Genomic DNA, 17,432 nt, shown 5'->3' on the forward strand with positions numbered 1-17,432 from the left:
GGCCAAGAAGGCCAATGGCATCCTGGGATGCAGGTCAAGGGAGGTTCTCTTCCTCCTCTACTCTGCCCTGGTGAAGCCTCATCTGGAGTCCTGTGTCCGGTTCTGGGCTCCTCAGCTCAAGAGGGATAGGAAACTTCTGGAGAGAATCCAACACAGGGCCACCAAGATGATCAGGAGACTGGAGCATCTTCCTCATGAGGAAAGGCTGCGGGAACTGGGGCTGTTTAGTCTAGAAAAGAGGAGACTGCCGGGGGTTCTCATATATACTTACAAATATCTAAATGGTGGATATCAGGAGGTTGGGACATCCCTTTTTTCAATTGTATCTATCAACAGGAGAAGGGATAATGGGATGAAGCTGGAACACAACAAGTTCCGTTTAAACATCAGAAAAAACTACTGCACTGTGAGGGTGAGGGAGTCCTGGCACAGGCTGCCCAGGGTGGATGTGGAGTCTCCTTCTCTGGAGGTTTTCAAAACCTGTCTGGACACGTTCCTGTGTGACCTGATCTAGGTGGACCTGCTTTGGCATGGGGGTTGGACTAGAAGATCTCTAAAGGTCCCTTCCAACCCCTACTAATCTGTGATTCTGCGATTCTGAGTGAGACAGTGGGCCTTAGATATTTCTTCTCCAAAAATGTCTTATGAAGAAAAATACAGGAAAGTTATTACATGTAGCTTGGGAAGACTATCAGGAAGATACTTGGGAAGTGTCACATCACTGAACGCTGACTAGGTATGGCAAGGAAATGTCACCCTCTTTGGACCTATTAGATTTTCTCACAAACATCCACAACCATTCTGTATTTTAATAAGAAAGCAGATCAGGAATGAAATTCTGGTTTAAATTTCAGTAAGATTTCTAAGGAATTACTGTTGTCAATGTTGGATTAAATGTATTGTGGCATTCTTTTTTCCCCAAATGTATGGACATTTCACAGACTGCTGTGAAATCCAATTTTACTGGATACTGCCTTTTTGCAGCATTTATTGTACACTATGTTCACAGTGAAAATTAGAGAAAGCAAAATGATAAGTATCAAAATGTCTCCTAAAATAAAAAGTTTTCATCCAGAAAGAGCAGGCTTTTGTAAATGACATTGGGCTGTGTTGAAAGAAATATATTTGGCTTCTACTTCCAACTTTATGTCTTTTGTTAAATTACTGAACCTACTTGGGCTTGAGTTCTCCAGCAGCAGATATGGAGATACACTGGCCTACATCAGGAGCTTTAAAAGATAAATGTTTTAATGACCTGGAAGTGCTGAAGTGCTACATGAAGGAGAGTAATATAAATATAGTGATATAATTACGTTTTCTAGTTAGCTGCTTGCCTTGCTAAAATCCAAGCTTTGAGCAGTGAGGATCCAGATACAGTTTTTGATTGTTTGTGAGAATTTAGGAGTGATGAAATTACTAAGGAGAAACTGTCCTTCTTCGTTTTACTTTACCATACTTTAAAACAATAATGGTTGACAGACTTGATTGTATTCCTTTGGAAAAAAATAGTTCTGGTTGTCCTCCATATTACATGGAAGAATCATTAATCTCACAGAAAATATGGTTGAAAAAATAATTAATAGCCTTCTGAAACTATAGCTTTCTTACTGAATTCCGGACAAAAGAAAGTCTTGAATCTATACTATTTCTTTGAGAAAGACTTTGAGACTCTCCTACGAGTCTTCATGAACTAATGAGTAAATGATGAAGAATGCCCAAGACACTTGATGTGGACATCCAAATCAGTGAGTTGATTACATTTCTATTAAAATGGAGTTAAAAGCCTTTTAGAAGTCTTTTAGCACGCTAAAAACTTGCTCAACAATTTGTATCATTAGATTGAAAAGACTGTAGTGTTCAGAGAATAAAAGTGAAGCTGAAGCTATGATCATCGTGGCCCTGGGTTAAACTGGATTTTGTTCACAGTTTCTAGGGGATTTGAGGCAGGGGGTCAAGTTAATATAATGCTGAAGTGACTGCAAAGGCCAAATCCTGGAGGTGTGTGGCACGTCCTACCTCAGCCTTAAACCTACCCGTCTTCTGTATTCTTAAGGACTGAAAACCTAATTCCTTGAACAGCTGCTAGAGGAACTCAGGCTGAGTAGGGATCACAGTGTTTGGCCTCAAATCGTGAAATGATTGTCTGTAAATATATTAGCTTTCTAGAGTAATTAATTATTTCTTTCGGGCCTTAGATTAGTTCTATTTGATCCACATGAGGTCATGTAAAGCTAGAATGTACAGTTTAGCTGGCATAAAGAAAACTTAGAAACATTTAATGTTTCTTCTTTTTTCCTTTCTCCTGCCTCCATTTCTGCTGTAGGGGCGCTGAGCTTTTCCAGGCTACAATTGTCAAGGCTGTAAAAGCAAGAATTGAAGAGGAAAAAAAATCAATGGATCAACTGAAAAGACAGTATGTATTTAATGTATTTTTCTGTATTTACATACGTATGTGTGTATTTCACAGACTTAATATTTGTCTAGCACCTTCTTTTTATAGAAATGGAGATTAGATTTTGAAGTGCGATTTTGCAATTACAAAAATTGTTCTCTGGGCATTCAGAGATCTTACGTGTTCCAGTAAGACATAGTTTTAGAGTCATCTTTTCCAAAACCACAACATACTGCAGAATTTAAACTTTCATTTAAACATAAAATTACATATGTAGGACCAAAGGTTGTGAAGTTAACATACAGAATCAGAGTGGAATGTAGTGACTTACCTGCTATCTGGTGAGCCTGAAATTGTAATGGAAACAGATGTGACCACCCCTGCTTATTTTGAAGGCTCTTCTAAACTCTTTTGAAATCCAATGGTTAAGAAGATCAGCTTTTCACCGTTCCACACCTGAGTATCATATCAACATGACCATGTAGTCTTCCATTTTAGGGATTATCTAGATCTGTACTCTTCATTTTTTTCTCTGTTAGAAATTCATTTCATAGTTTCAGTTTATCATAATTTGTGTAGTATGAATGAATGCAATGCTAATGAAACATTGGGGGGGGGGGGGAAGCTGTGTCTTTTCTTCTTTCCTTCCTCTAAATACACTGCCGGTCTCTCAGTTTATCTCTCAGAAGAGTAGGATGGTCAAATGCAAATCACCTACAAAGCCCTTGAAAAGGATAGGCAGATTATTAATCAGAAGTGCTGCATTAACCCTGTCTCACTTGAAGGTGCAAGCCAAGGTGGTTAGAAAATAGGAGATGGAAACTGAGACACAGAAACTGGGTTAAAAAAATCCCAGAAATTGCAAGAGCAAGAGGCATAGTTAAGGAAGTTGTAATTTAGATTTATCTAAATAACCTGAAGTCACTATGGGCTAAGGAAGCTGAGTAACTTCCTGGCACTGCTTCAGTGGATAGCTTTATACTCATTGACTTTACCATTATTAGGATTTTGTTCTGTATATATGTATTCCCTGTAAAATTTGCTGTGTGACTGCTCCTTCTATTTTGTTTGTGGTTCCTCCTCTAGTGTTTGAATGCAAAATATATATGTTTACCTTCACTGAAAATATTTGCATTCAGATTAACTGACCTGGAAATCCTTTCTCTTTATAGAGCCAATAAGCCACTTCACTTTCTCTTGTACACAGCCAGCATGCTGATTTTGTAACCGAAAAAAACCCTTCCAAAGCTGTTCCACCACTACGCATGAAAAGCCCTAACTGTTTCCTAACCAGCTGTCAAAATCTGACTCCGGACAGCTTCTTCCACACCTGCTTATCTGAAAAAGCATCAGATAGCAACAGGGACTGCGCTCCCTGCTTGTGTGCCTGAGGTTTCCCATCAGATGATGTTTTGGGCTGTTGCTGGCATTGCTCTGTGCTTGAATCAATCTTGTCCTATTTGACAGGACATGTCTGTCCTGAAAATTATTCTTTTCTGTGATTAAGGAAGTGGTACTGCTTTCAACAATGCCAAAACTAACCTATGTTTCTACAAAAATTAACAGTTTATATTTGCAGGATGTTTGACTTCAACAATAGAGGTTACTTATTTCATTCAATAATGTATATCAGGACTTCATGCAGTTTAGACTGGTTAAGATGAATACAACCATCAGCACAGTCAGAAGTTATAACAACCCAAGTTGTCCTGACTGATATAGAGTAACTTCATCAGCAGGTGAATGATAAAGGGAAAGAAATCTATCTACTGAATAATAGCAACTAGCTGAGATTAAAGAAATGAAAGAGATTTTCCCCTAGTGGGTGGTCCTTTCCTAACAAATGGACAGATTAATAAATGTACTTAAGTGCGCTTTGATCACTGAAGTTAGTGATTCATTTGGTTTTAATCCAGTTTTATCGACAAAACTTATTCCTGTTGTTTTTTTTCCTACTGTTTTTCAAACTGTGAAAACATAGAAGACCAGATTATGCTAACTTTACCTGTATCTTCACAAAGCTGAACTAGTTTAAGTCTTCTGCTTTTCTAGATATATGGGGCAAATGAGCTTAAGGAGTGAAGATGTAGCACAAATAGTGCAGGAACAGACACATCCCTGTCTCAGAGTGGCAAGTTTCAGGAAAACTGCTCCATTAAGCAGGAATAATTTTTTTCTGAGAGTTCCAGTTGCTGTGTTGTATCTCCTGATAGCACTTATTTAATAATTAAATGATAATAAGATAGTTGAGGGGAAATAGATAAAGCAGTCAGGTAATTGCAGGCAACCCAGCTCTCACTGACAGCTGGGAAAATGACTATGCTTGACGTTTTCAGCCAGCCCCTTCAGAGCTATTTCACTGTTCAAAGGCCGAATTAATGACAACATGGAATGGATATTTTCTTTAGAAGTACTAAAGGAGTACACTAGGAGTGAATGAGTGTGAATGGTTCTGTTTAACCCCTTTTTTTCCCCCAGGAGGGTCTAAAAAAGTGGATGTGATTCTATGTGAATCTAATAAGAGTCTTCCTTTTGCTAGAATGGATCGCATCAAAGCCAGGCAGCAAAAATACAAAAAGGGTAAAGAAAGGATGCTAAGTATGACCCAGGAGTCCTCAGAAGGGCCGGAGATTCAGAAGGTTTCTGAAGAAGATGATGAAGGTACCATTAGCTATTGTTGTAGCAAAATTGCAGTTGAGCGCTAAAGACCTAATAGGCCTAATAGTTAAACAAGTAATAAATTGTTCTTCAAAACTGTCATCCTGTAACAAAGTTTTTAGCTGAGTTTGGAGCTTGATTCAGAAAAAGAAAAAAAAATCCGTGATTTTGTAATGCAAGAAGATTTAGAGAAAATCGTTTTCTTTAAGGTTGCTCTTGGATAATTTCAGATTGTTGGCAAAGACCTGAATAGCAGCAGAAGTTTGTTTTGAACATTCATTATCTATAAACCACAGTGTTACAAATAGATAGCATTCACATTTTCCCAGCAACATTTTTTGGATCATGGGAGGTTTCTTTCAGTCACCAAAATGTTTATGTACTTTTAAATGTTGTTTAAAACATGGGAACAGAAAAAATTATACCTATCTAGTGGCACATTTCTAACACCGACTTTGAATCAGCCCTTACTGCATTTAAACTTTTGGAAGTCTGAAACGTAAGGGCATTTGAAAGGAGGAAAAATATTTTTTCCTTGAAATTACAGTCAACTGTGACTATGTTTTAAAACACAAAACTGAACTGTTTAGCTGATTTAGAATAGAATGCCGTTTTAACTGCTGCATAAACCAAGGTACTTCTGCTTAGTGGTCATGCTTCTTAATGACTTTAATATTGAATGTACTCAGTAGATCTAACATCTGATGCGCTCATAAAATTTTAGCTCTTTGAGATAAATTAAAAATGATTACTCAGTGTAAGAAACATGTTTCTCATTTTGTAAAATTAATGTTTGGACATATTTTATTTTAGGAGAAGCAGACAAAGAGAAAGCCAAGGGCAAAAAAAAGCTGTGGTGGCGGCCTTGGGTTGATCATGCTTCCAGTAGGTTTTCTCAATCATCTTACAAATATATCGATTTAACCCTTATATCCTTGACCAGAATGAAGGCATTCCCATGACCTGTTTGTTTTATGCCTGATTTTATGACTGTGACTTGATAGAAGGCTTAGCATTTTTAAGAAATACTTTCTACTTCCAAGTCCTCAAGGAGTGAGTTTAACCATATTTTGAACTTCTGTGTGTTGGAAGCATAGCTAGCTCATGATACGCATTCTTAGAAAGATTTCAAATCAGATAAACATATGCCAAAAAGAATCTGATTTGACCTCAAAAGTCTCAACTTCCCCCTGCTGCATAGCACAATATATTTAAAAATGTGAAAGTGATGATCTGATGATACATTCTAAGATTAATCATATTTTTTTTCATAGAGACACTCTATGCATCTTTTTTTATGGTTCATGAGTCATTCTACTGTCAGCCATAGAAATCCGAGTACCACAGTAAGGCAGCAAGACAAGTAAGGAGCAAGCCCAGGACTAGGCTGTGTAAAGCTCAACTTAGTATCTCTGATCACACCTTAACATACTGTTAATGCCAGTTGTTTTGTCATTTCCGGTTTTTTGTGTTAATCTGAGAACAAAAATATGTTCAGCCTTGTGCAGAGAAATTATTAACCCATATTACTAATACCATTGTTGCATTATGATGTTTCAATATGGTTTTAGCTCAGTCCAATCAGATGATAAGAGTCCTTCCCAAAGTTATGGATTGAGTAAAAGGACAAGACTGAGTAGACTGCAGTCTCAAATCGGATGTCCTTCCTTTGGATCTTTGTTCAAAAAATCATTCCTGAGCTATTTAATAACCTCTGGAGATTTTTAAAATATTCAAGTGTATAGTACTGATCAGAGATAAATAAGACCGTCTATGTTATGCCCAGTCATTTAGTTTAAAAGAGTTGCTCCAAATAAGACTTTTACACATATACATACAGCTTGATTTACCTGCACGTATTTATTTATAACTCCAGCATGTATATATGCCAACAGTGTTTAAGAGAATGTCATGTGCTTATTTCTATCAAGTCACAACTAAAACTGTGCCTCTATTTTTGTTTTTCTAAAGGGCACACTGCTCCTTTAGAGAGACCTATCCCTTTTCAAAAGTCTCATGAAAACAAACTTCTTGCCCTGTAGTTTCATTAAGAACCATAATGACCAAACAGATTGAAAAGCATAGTTTGCAAATTTTTAAGTAGAATTTCAAGCTATGGTCATTTTGAAGGAATGGGATATCGTCTCTTGTTTTGTAATAAGAAGAACTGCTCAAAGAGAGACATTGGCTTTTACTTATTTCACCCTCATTATTTAATCTTCTTAGGTGGCAACTTATATTTCGGTGTTTAAATAATGAGCATTCTTGAAATTATTTACTGCAATAATGCAAAACCTTGTGGGAAACATCACAGACCCTGACCCTGAAAACACTGTTTGTTTGCTGTGTGGCTTGCATCCACACCCACTGAAACATGGCACTGACAGTAGGTGTTTGCAGACATAGAAACTATCTATCATTTTTTAAACACTATACTGTAACTCTACAGCATTTTATTGCACTTGATTGTTCCTCTCAGTAAATGGATTTGTGGCTGTGATTGTATGTATGTATGTATGTATGTATCTATCTATCTATATATATATTTTAAGTCACTCAAGCCTGAAGTTTTATGCCAATTCAGATATTTAATTTAGATTTTTATTGTTATTTTTATTGCACTTGTTATAATTTTATCATACAGAAAGATACCTCATTTTGTATATTATAGGAATTAAACCACAGTCATAATTTGGGCCTGAGTAGAACAGATAGGAAACATCAGTGAGAGTTTCCTCAAAACCTACTTACTGTCTCCCTCGTAGTGAGGTATGGTTCCTCCTGTGCTTGTGGATTACTTATGGAGCACCAAAAAGATCAGCAGAAGATAGGATCATGTGCTTCAAGGTCCTTGAGTTTTCCTGGGGCAGAAAGTTGCAAAAGATAGTGCTTGTACCTCTCCTGGGGAGCTCTTTCGATTAGGGCACAAGCAGATGAGATTATACTGACTTCTCCTGCATAGCTCCCTTTCTGCTCGTCCATCTTATCCCACCAGGAAAGCCTGCAACTCCCTTTTCTCAGTAGGAGAATGTCACATTTTGTGGTAGGAGAGAGATCCTCCAAATCCAGTCTGTCCAAAGATTATCTTACTAATAAAACTTAGACTCTCTTTAGTGAGTGATTAACACACTTGTTACGCCTTTTCGATGTGTGCAAGAATGCATTATTGCTATTCAATCATACCTCCCTCTTACTTGCAAAACAGATGTAACTGATACATTATAGTGTCCTCTCAAATACATTTTAACCTAAACATTTTTGGAGGGAGGTCATTTTAGATGTGTTTTCTGTGAGCTTGGGTGTTCCAAGACTGCTATGTACTACTCTGAGCCTTTAGAGCAGTGTGCTGAAGTAGAGGTTTCCCTTAGCTATCAGACCTTATCCTGCTGATTTTCTATGTGGACAATTTCTGCTGCTGACTACATGATACTTCTTAATGAAAGTGGGCTTTAGACTATTGGCTCTTAAAATACATTGATCTGTTTAATGTGTCTTGAATGGACATTCCTAGAAGGTCCTGTACCAACAAATGAATTTGTTTTATCAAAAAATTTCTGAACATTCTTTTTATTTCAGTTCAGTAGTTAGAACTGCTGAAGTGGATTCTCTGTCCCTCTGCAGGGAAATCATAACTAGGTACTTGAGGCACAAAATTCCCTCTGTGAGGGAGTTTTACATACTGAAGTTATGATCCAATAGAGTTCTGGCAAATTTAACATTGTGCTTATTCCAAGGTTTCTATGGTAGTTATGTGTGGTCATCTGTGTACAGAGGATCTGTGTAGAATTCAAGGTATGATTGAATTAAAGCAATTGTTACTTTTCCAGAAACCTATAATGAGGGTTAAATATAATTTTCAATATAAATATCTATTGCTCCATATTTCCAGATTGTGTGACATTTCATCAAAGTAACTGTTTCTTTGAATTTTTCAGCTTAAATACGGAAATAATTTACCAGTTTTCACTGCTGAATGTGATGCTGTGATTTTGATTTTTCTCTTGCTCATTATCTTATTTTTAATTTTTTTTTTCCCTTGTTCATTCATGTAGGCCTATTACCATCTGAGAAATAAAATCATTGCTTCTGTTCAAGGATATAAGGCTTTGCTTATTCATTGTATATCTTTACTGTATCAAGGTTTCAGAATCTTTCTGAATCCATGGGCAAAAAATTGAAACTTATTTGCAATCATGTTGATAGAATCCAAATTATTTGTTTTAAACAAACCAAGGTTTTCCATTACCTCATCAAAGCTTAAATATTTGAAGAAAGCATTAACTAATCCCATTAGGTAGTTTAAAGGATGCCTCATCATTTTACAGAGAAGTTATTTATTTTTTGTCTAGCAGTACTGTTCATGTAAATTCATTTCCTTACCTGCTGGGCTTTTCTTACTCCCATCAAATAACCATCAGTTCCAAATTAATTTAGACTTAAGTACCATTTTTTTCTTAAAAATGTAACCTAGTAACTTAATATACTTCAAGTTTTTTCTTTACATTTTCTTCTCATGGTGATATTTTCCTTAGTTCATGCCCAAAGTATCACAGACTAACATCAAATCAATTGCCTGAGACCTTTTCATCTCTCACTCCTTCTCTGTTTTCACCTCTCCTGGTTATGAAATTTTAAATGAGTGTCTGGCTGTTCAAAGGTCTTGGGGCAGATGAGAACAGAACTTTTCAGAAAAAATAAAAAAATATTTTGTTTCACTTAGTGGTCAGAAGTGGAAATTATTATTTGTTTGAGACGGATAGTGAAGAGGAAGAGGAAGAGGAGAAAAAAGAAGAAGAAGAGCCTCGAAAAAAATCTGCATTTCAGGTACTTTATGGTAATTTCTTTTCTAGTTGACATCTGGAAAAAAATGTAGGTTTCTCATAACACAGGCACATATATTAGAGTATATTAAATGTTAAACCATTACCTGAAAAGTATTGGAAATAAAATTTCTTCCAAGTTTATAATGCAAATTTGACTGTTTTATGCATTCCCAAATTCCTACAGGAACTATAGTGAAATCATTATCTTTATTCACTTGGCGCGAGAAAAACAAAAATAAAAAACCAAAGGTTAAGAGTCTAAGCTTTAATTTAATGCATTGCAATAACAACAAATGGGGAATCTGACTCACCTCCAGCACCACTGTATAATGCTTTGGTGTTTTTTTGGTTTTGAGTAGATCTTATCATGCCATGACAAAATGATCCCAAAAAAATAAGCAACCTTATGTGGAAAAGAATACATACTTTAATTTTTAAAAAAGCATTCTTGATCCTAGTGGACCAGAGAATATATAACCTTGGATTATAAAGAATTTTATATTTAAAATTACTAAAGGAGACTGCATCCTTTCTTTTTGACAAAAACGATAGTTATTATGCTTGCATTTTAAATGTCAGACTATATTGAAGTAAGAGGATATTGTAACATTAAAAAGATAGCTGAAGTTTTCTACCTGGGTTCCTACGTATAGACTGTTTGATTTAATACCAGGTGTTGAATCCACTGGTTTAAATGAAGAACTTTTGTGAAGAAGTTACTGAAATACTTATGCATATAGGATTGCTTCAGTCTTCGCAAGATTAAAGTGTTACTTAAAGTTTTCAGGAAAAACACAGAACCTTTTCAGGTCTGTAACTTTAGTGAACAGGTGGCTTTTTGCAGATGAGTATTCCCATCCAGATGCAAGCTCACCTCCCTGCAGAACTGGTGCATTACTGAAAGCCCAACCAGAGCCAGAGCAAGAGCAAGGAACTGTCTCCATAGTCTTCAATTCCTTATGCCAATAGCTTTCAAACAAGATCGTAGATCACGTTACTGAATTATAAGAAGAAATACTTTATTTAATTCATTGATACAATATGCCTTTATTTTATATACTTATATTACATTACCAACTGATTACATTTGTGAAGCTGCCTACGTAGTAATGACATGGTCTCATGACCTGAAAAAAGGCAAAACAAATCTGGATGAAAAAAAATTTTATAAGTAAGCTTTGTTTTCTACTCTTTACACTATTCTTTTGTGTATTTTGCATTTAGCTCATCCTGGACCATAAAAATGGCTCATGACTTTCTAGGTCATTTTTTTTCCTGGATTTCATGCGTGTGTAAAGGAAAGTTTGCATTCTTGTTTCTTCTGCTTTTTTAAAAAATTAGTGACAAAATTTTGTTCAGAAGTTCCAAGAACTGAGATTTTAAAGGGTTCTAAACTTGAGGTCAGAAGCTAATAAAATTCTTCCATTTACTCTGAGCTTTGGGCTTTTTGATTGGTCTTAGTTTTTAAATATCTGTCATGAAATTTTTAATCTGAGGCTGGAGGATCTTGATTTTTCTTCACAATTCTGTCCAATTGTTCTATATAGGTAGCTACTTCTGCAATGTGTGCAACATGAAGATGTTGGATATTTATGTAGGAGGGGAATTGTACAGAACAGAAAACCAGTGGATTTTTCTTTTAGTGTAAATTGTGTGTAGTAGTCACTTCAAGGATTAACTTGGAGGTTAACTTGCAGGCAGTTAAGAACATCTAATCACAAGTGATCTTTTATCATATTGGAGTCTATGAATGTAAATTTGTTCTTAGTAATCTGAATGCAATCATTCTGTAGATACATTTTATTAATATTTTCTTGTTTTCTACTAATTGCTCTTGCTTTGTCCTTCTTTATAGAGAGCTATTGGGAAATTTGCTTCAGCCATTTTAGCCTTGCCAAAGTCTGTCATTAAACTACCCAAAACTATTCTTCAGTATTTAATCAAAGCGGCAAAGGTACACAATATTTTGCGAGTGCTCAATGTGTGACCCATCCCATAGTTCCTGATGTATACCTCTGTATTCGTCTGCATTTTCCCTCTTATATTAACAATTTAAAAAACTAATGACGTCCAATGTTTCATTCCTAGTAAATGCAACACATTTCATACTTTTGGAATGATCAAACCACAAGAAAAGTAGTCTATCTTTTTTTAAGTGCAAGCTCAGAGAGAAAATGCAGACCAAAATTCTCATTTTCTTCTGATACTGCTGTACAAGATGGTCATATCAAGTTGCATGCCTCTTATGGACAACATGGTAAATTGATCTCAGCAAGCTGGTAAAAAGGTTTGTAAAACACATATTCTGCTCCAAAACAGTTTTTAGCTCTCTACTTTTCTGACTACCATCATCATAAAAAGATCTCTGCATCTCCTTTCTTGTCCTCTTTGAATACATTTAGCCTTCACTGCCTTTGAGCACTGTTCATGATTTTACAGTCCATGTATGTAACATGATATTTGGAAGGAATGAGTGTCACAGATTGAGCATAGCAACTCCAAAGCCTAAAAGATACTGCATTTAAAGTTTGTCCAGTCGTAAAAAAGTAATAGTATGCACTCAGTCAGCTCTTAAAATACCCACTGTTTAACAAAAGTAGTTACATTAGCATTAAGAAAGGGCATTTGATTAACAGATTAAATCTTCTACCCGCTTCCAAGTCTGCCTTTTACCTTTAATTTCTTTATTCACACTATGACTGTGGCTAGCATACAATGTTTCAACTAACTTTTCAATAGCAGATGTTGACAGTTTCTATCTTTCAGTAAGTAATATGGTGTTAGTTCACTTCAGTATCACCTTCATCGGAAAACACCTATTACAAGGCAAAGAGAAACCAGTGCCTCTGATCCCACACATTTTCTCATGTGATGCTTGTTTTCAACAAGTTGGACATGTAAATTACATGTATAGACCTTGAGAGCTTCTAATCAACAGTACCAAAATAATTTCCTCTCATGTATATATTCACAAAACAGAACAAAGTAGTTTTCCCCTTTTGAATTCATTTAAAGTCAGTTTTTAAAAATTGTTTTAATGTTCCAAAGCAATTTGTGTATGCAAATCTTAAAATAAGACTAAACCAAACAGAAATTTTACTATCTGTCCTCTGAGGGGCAGTTCCAGCTTCACTGAGATACACGTGTTGTTGTCCTTGTCTGCATGTTTGTCTTGCGATTTAGTGGAGCTGTTTTATTACTGTGCTTTATTTTCACCCTCATGCCTGCATCTGTGTGCTTCCCTGCCCTTTCTCTGTTACTACCCTGTGTTGCTTAGAAGTGGAAGACAGTGTAATGCAAATTGAAAATGCTTAGCATTTTTCAGTGAAAAACATACAAAGAACAAAAGAAAATCTTCCATCCTAAAGAGTTGTGAAGAAGATACAGTTTCTTTAGTTTCTCTTATTCATATTTTACATCATATATGGAAAAAAACCCAAAACCCAAGTATTAATGCTTTTTTTTTCTGTAACTTTCTTTCACACTTTGAGCAGAACTACTCAAAAAATTACTTGTTTAACATTTTTTAAACTTTGTTATTTTTTTTCCCCATTGCCATAGCCTTCACAAATATTTTGGGCCAATTCCATGCTTCATGTAGTCATACAGATCAACAGACTGTTGATCTGAGTGAGTGCTATGAGCAGGATTTGGTCCAATAAAATCCTCTTGATATGTAGGTATGTACTACTATCTTCATTTTCCAGATGGAAAAAAATAACAGTAGAAGTGACTTATCTGAAGCAACAAAAGGACTCATTGTCAAAATCAGAATGAAATTTGAGGAATTCCTTATTGCCAGGTTTGGAGCTGTGCTTAGGTGGCAAATCTGTAAATGTTCCACTGTGAAGGAAAAAAAATGCATGAAGTATGAAAAATGTACAAGCACAAATACCTGCACTGAGATACCACCTCATAATTTGATGCTTTAGTTAGTTGATTGCAGCATTTTCGCTTAATGCTTCTATAACTCTGCCTCTTCCCTGTAAAACAATAAGAGTAGAAATACAGAATTAAATAGAGAGGTTCAAGTGAAGTAATACTTTGTCGGGCATAAGTGCTAATTCCCAAAATCCAGAGCATGAATTTTTGCAGGTTCTAATAAAACTTGGTTCACCCACAAGTGTTTTCAGATTTGGTTTTATCCTACCAAAAATAGCACATGAAAACTCAGCAGACATGCAGGGGAGGTGTTTGACTTGGGATGCAAAATATTTCCTTACCCCTGCAGATCTGAATGTGTTTACTCAAACTATATAGTCCTACTTGTGGCTTACTCTATGGCTTACTCTCAAAACATGAAGGACCTTAAAATGAATGAGTTTGTTCGTTCCAGTTTGTTTATCAGGCCTGGATTACTGACCCTAAAACAGCACTACGACAGAGACGCAAAGACAAGAAAAGTTTTGGAAAAGAGAAGAGAAGGCGAAAAGGATCTGGGGATGGTAGGTAGATTTTTTGCATTTCAGAAAAATACAGTGTTAATTAGATGGCCTGTTGCTGGTAGTGAAAGGCAGCTGAGCTTTAGAAGGCAAATGCTCTCATTTCTGACTAGGAACTGGAAGCTTTTACTGGTTGTCTCTCCGTGCACCAGTGCTTGACAAGGCCAGCCATAGCTACGTCCTTCTCTTCTACACAATACACATTAGAGGAGGTAAAGGAGAAGAGGGTATATGTGTGTTTTCTGTGAAACTGCAAGACATACTCCCAGAAATTTTGCCAAATAGGACTCAACACATTGCAGAAAACAGCAGCTATATGAAAACATTTATGGAAGCAGAGTACTTGCAAGAGAAAGCCATAACCCTGTAAAGGCTTAACTGTATAAAGCTAATAACCTGGTATTGGCATTTCTCCAGAGTATGGGAGTGTAGCCAGATGTTTGGCCAGAATCAGGCATTATCCTTCACTCTATCCAGATTTATCTAGGGTTGCTCAAAGTCTCTCATTTTGATGATAAATTCATGTGCATTCCCAGAAAAGGTTTTGTATGTTACAGACTTGCGTTTGTGTTGAAGAATTATTTCATGAGAAAGTTCTCGAGGAACTGTAGTTCAAGTAGAGCTGTAAGAAAAATTCTGTAAAATAGACACATAGTATTCTTTTTGCCACAATTCCTGTATTGTTCCCTAAAGACAGTTGAGTTAATACGTGAGTAGGAATATCAAGAAAGGTTTTTCACTTTCCATGCTTACTCAGAAACCCAAATATCCATGAACCTTAAATTCAGGATGAATTCAGCAGGTAGCAAAAAGGAAACATACAAATGATAATGGACGTACCAACACTGTAGAATCATTCATGCCTTCAAAAAAAAAACCCAGCTTCTAAATGATCTTATCCATCTTTCACTCCCTTTTTAAATAAGAAAACAGAAATTAAGATGCTTCTCTAGTCAGTACTAGGTGGAGAAGAGGGGCACCTATTCAGGCTGCATCAGTTCCACTTCTGGCATCTTCACTTGTTGAAAAGAGGGAGCTTTATAATTGTCTCCTGTTGAAGCTGGAGCTGCAGCTATTTGCTGGGTCAAAAGCAGGAGATCAGAGCACTGATCAGGTTGCTCTTTGCACAAGCTGGATAAATGAAGTGGAAATCAACAGAAGGCATGAGGTTGCTGAGGGTGGAGTGAGTGAGAAATTGGCTGGGTTTACCCTACCAGATGATCTTGCTCAGCAGCCTATCTAATAAGAAAATGCCACTGAAAATTACAAGAGAAGGGGGGTCATCCATCCATCCAACACCTTCACTGACAGGTTTGTCCCCTTACTTGAGTTCTTTAGAAATGGAAATGTTTTCTGGTAGATGTGAGTACTTCTTAGTAACTGTAGCGATTTCTGGCTTGAGTGGCACTTACACCTGCACTTCTGTCGTGTAGTACTCACTGTTTCACTCGTTGTTTTCAATAGGTGGTACTGATGCAGACTGTGAAGACAGTGAAGAGGAACCTGTCAAAAAGAAATCTGATGGACCGGGTATGAAAGCAGAAAGAGAGTTTCTCTGCTGTTACAATGCAGCTGTATCTGGTGGTATAAGCAGCATATCACCATCCTAACTACTTTCAGATTTTCACTTGCTAGATTTACAAGTCTTGAGCACAGAAACTTCTACTCCTGGACTATTAGCTACTGCACTTATTCTCTACGCATTTCAGTAAATACATCTATAGACTCAAACTTGATCACTTGCTGTACATTTTACTTGTAGAACAACTTACGTCTAAGATGAGCTTCCAGTCCTGATTGCATACATCCCTGTGTTAAACCTCCATTGTGTTTTTTCAGTGTGTTTTATAAAGGTTAATATAATGTTTTTATCTGTCTACTCATCCATTCAGCAAGGTGCATTCTCCTCTAAAAGAATGAGATTTTCCTGGTGTTATCCATTCTCATTAATAATCAGACTTAAGGGTGCTCTGCACAACAAAAGAAATGTCAGTAGTTTACTAGATCTTGTGCATATTAAAAATTTTCATGCAAAAAGTGTAACAGATCATAAATCTAAGCTTGACTCTTTGTTTCTAACTGTACAAAAAGAAGAAAACAAACTCCTCTTAAGTAAGTCTTTATTATGGCTTCCTTTGAGTGAGTCTTTGTCTTCAAAAGCTATTTTTCTTCTCTATTTAAAATGGATTCCCACAGTTCCTGTTAGAATTGCATTCCAAAGTGAGCCACGAGGTAATAGACTTTACAACTTAAGGTGTTTCATTTTTTCATTGAAATACTTTGAACGTTCATAGGAAAAATTTCTTAAAGAAGTTGACTGGAAAAATTACATGGTAATTGTTAATGAACCGTTATTACCGTTATTACCATTAGATGAAATCCCGTGTCATGCTGTGAGAGAAGAGAGAAGCCTTCTCTGAATTTGACCCTTTAAGATGGGGTAACAGTCTCTGAAGAAAATTAGTGTTCATTTCCATTTTAAAGATGTTTAGATGCAATCAATCCTCAAAAGATTATTTTTTAAAGTTTTGGAGAACAGCAAAGCTGCCGGAACAGCTACAACATCATTAAAAATGTATACTAAATCACCTTCATCCCGGAGATAAAAACAGCCTTTCAGATTAGAATGGAAGTGCTTGGCAAAGCACTGTGGTGAGACTATAGCATGACAATCGTGGTCAATAGTAAAGATAATATTAACCTGAGATCTGTCAGTACTAGAAATCAAGCTGTTTAGTCTGGAGAACAGGAGACTGAGGGGTGATCTTATTAACATTTATAAATATCTAAATGGTGGGTGTCAGGAGGTTGGGACATCCCTCTTTTCTATAGTAGATAGTAACAGGACAAGGGGTAATGAGATGAAGCGGGAACACAAAAAGTTCCACTTAAACATAAGAAAAAACTATTTCACCGTGAGAGTGACGGAGCCCTGGCACAGGCTGCCCAGAGGGGTTGTGGAGTCTCCTTCCTTGGAGGTCTTCAAGATCCTCCTGGACATGTTCCTATGTGACCTGATCTAGGTGAACCTGCTTTAGCAGGGGGGTTGGACTAGATGATCTCTAAAGGTCCCTTCCAACCCCTACAATTCTATGATTCTATTAGAGAGGGAGAGTT

The 17,432-nt window shown here is 36.5% G+C and overlaps 1 protein-coding gene across 1 annotated transcript in view; it reads left to right on the forward strand.

The window, feature by feature from the left end:
- Window positions 1-17,432, forward strand: part of PIEZO2 (piezo type mechanosensitive ion channel component 2) — a 318,044-nt gene that overhangs the window by 264,811 nt on the left and 35,801 nt on the right. Inside the window, exons 30-36 of the mRNA XM_061994704.1 lie at window positions 2,324-2,413; window positions 4,932-5,053; window positions 5,864-5,935; window positions 9,771-9,874; window positions 11,729-11,827; window positions 14,210-14,318; window positions 15,780-15,845. Coding sequence (XP_061850688.1) covers window positions 2,324-2,413; window positions 4,932-5,053; window positions 5,864-5,935; window positions 9,771-9,874; window positions 11,729-11,827; window positions 14,210-14,318; window positions 15,780-15,845 — 662 coding nt within the window. The remainder of the gene's footprint in view (window positions 1-2,323; window positions 2,414-4,931; window positions 5,054-5,863; window positions 5,936-9,770; window positions 9,875-11,728; window positions 11,828-14,209; window positions 14,319-15,779; window positions 15,846-17,432) is intronic.

This window comes from Colius striatus, chromosome 4, assembly GCF_028858725.1.
Source record: "Colius striatus isolate bColStr4 chromosome 4, bColStr4.1.hap1, whole genome shotgun sequence".
Classification (NCBI taxonomy): domain Eukaryota; kingdom Metazoa; phylum Chordata; class Aves; order Coliiformes; family Coliidae; genus Colius; species Colius striatus.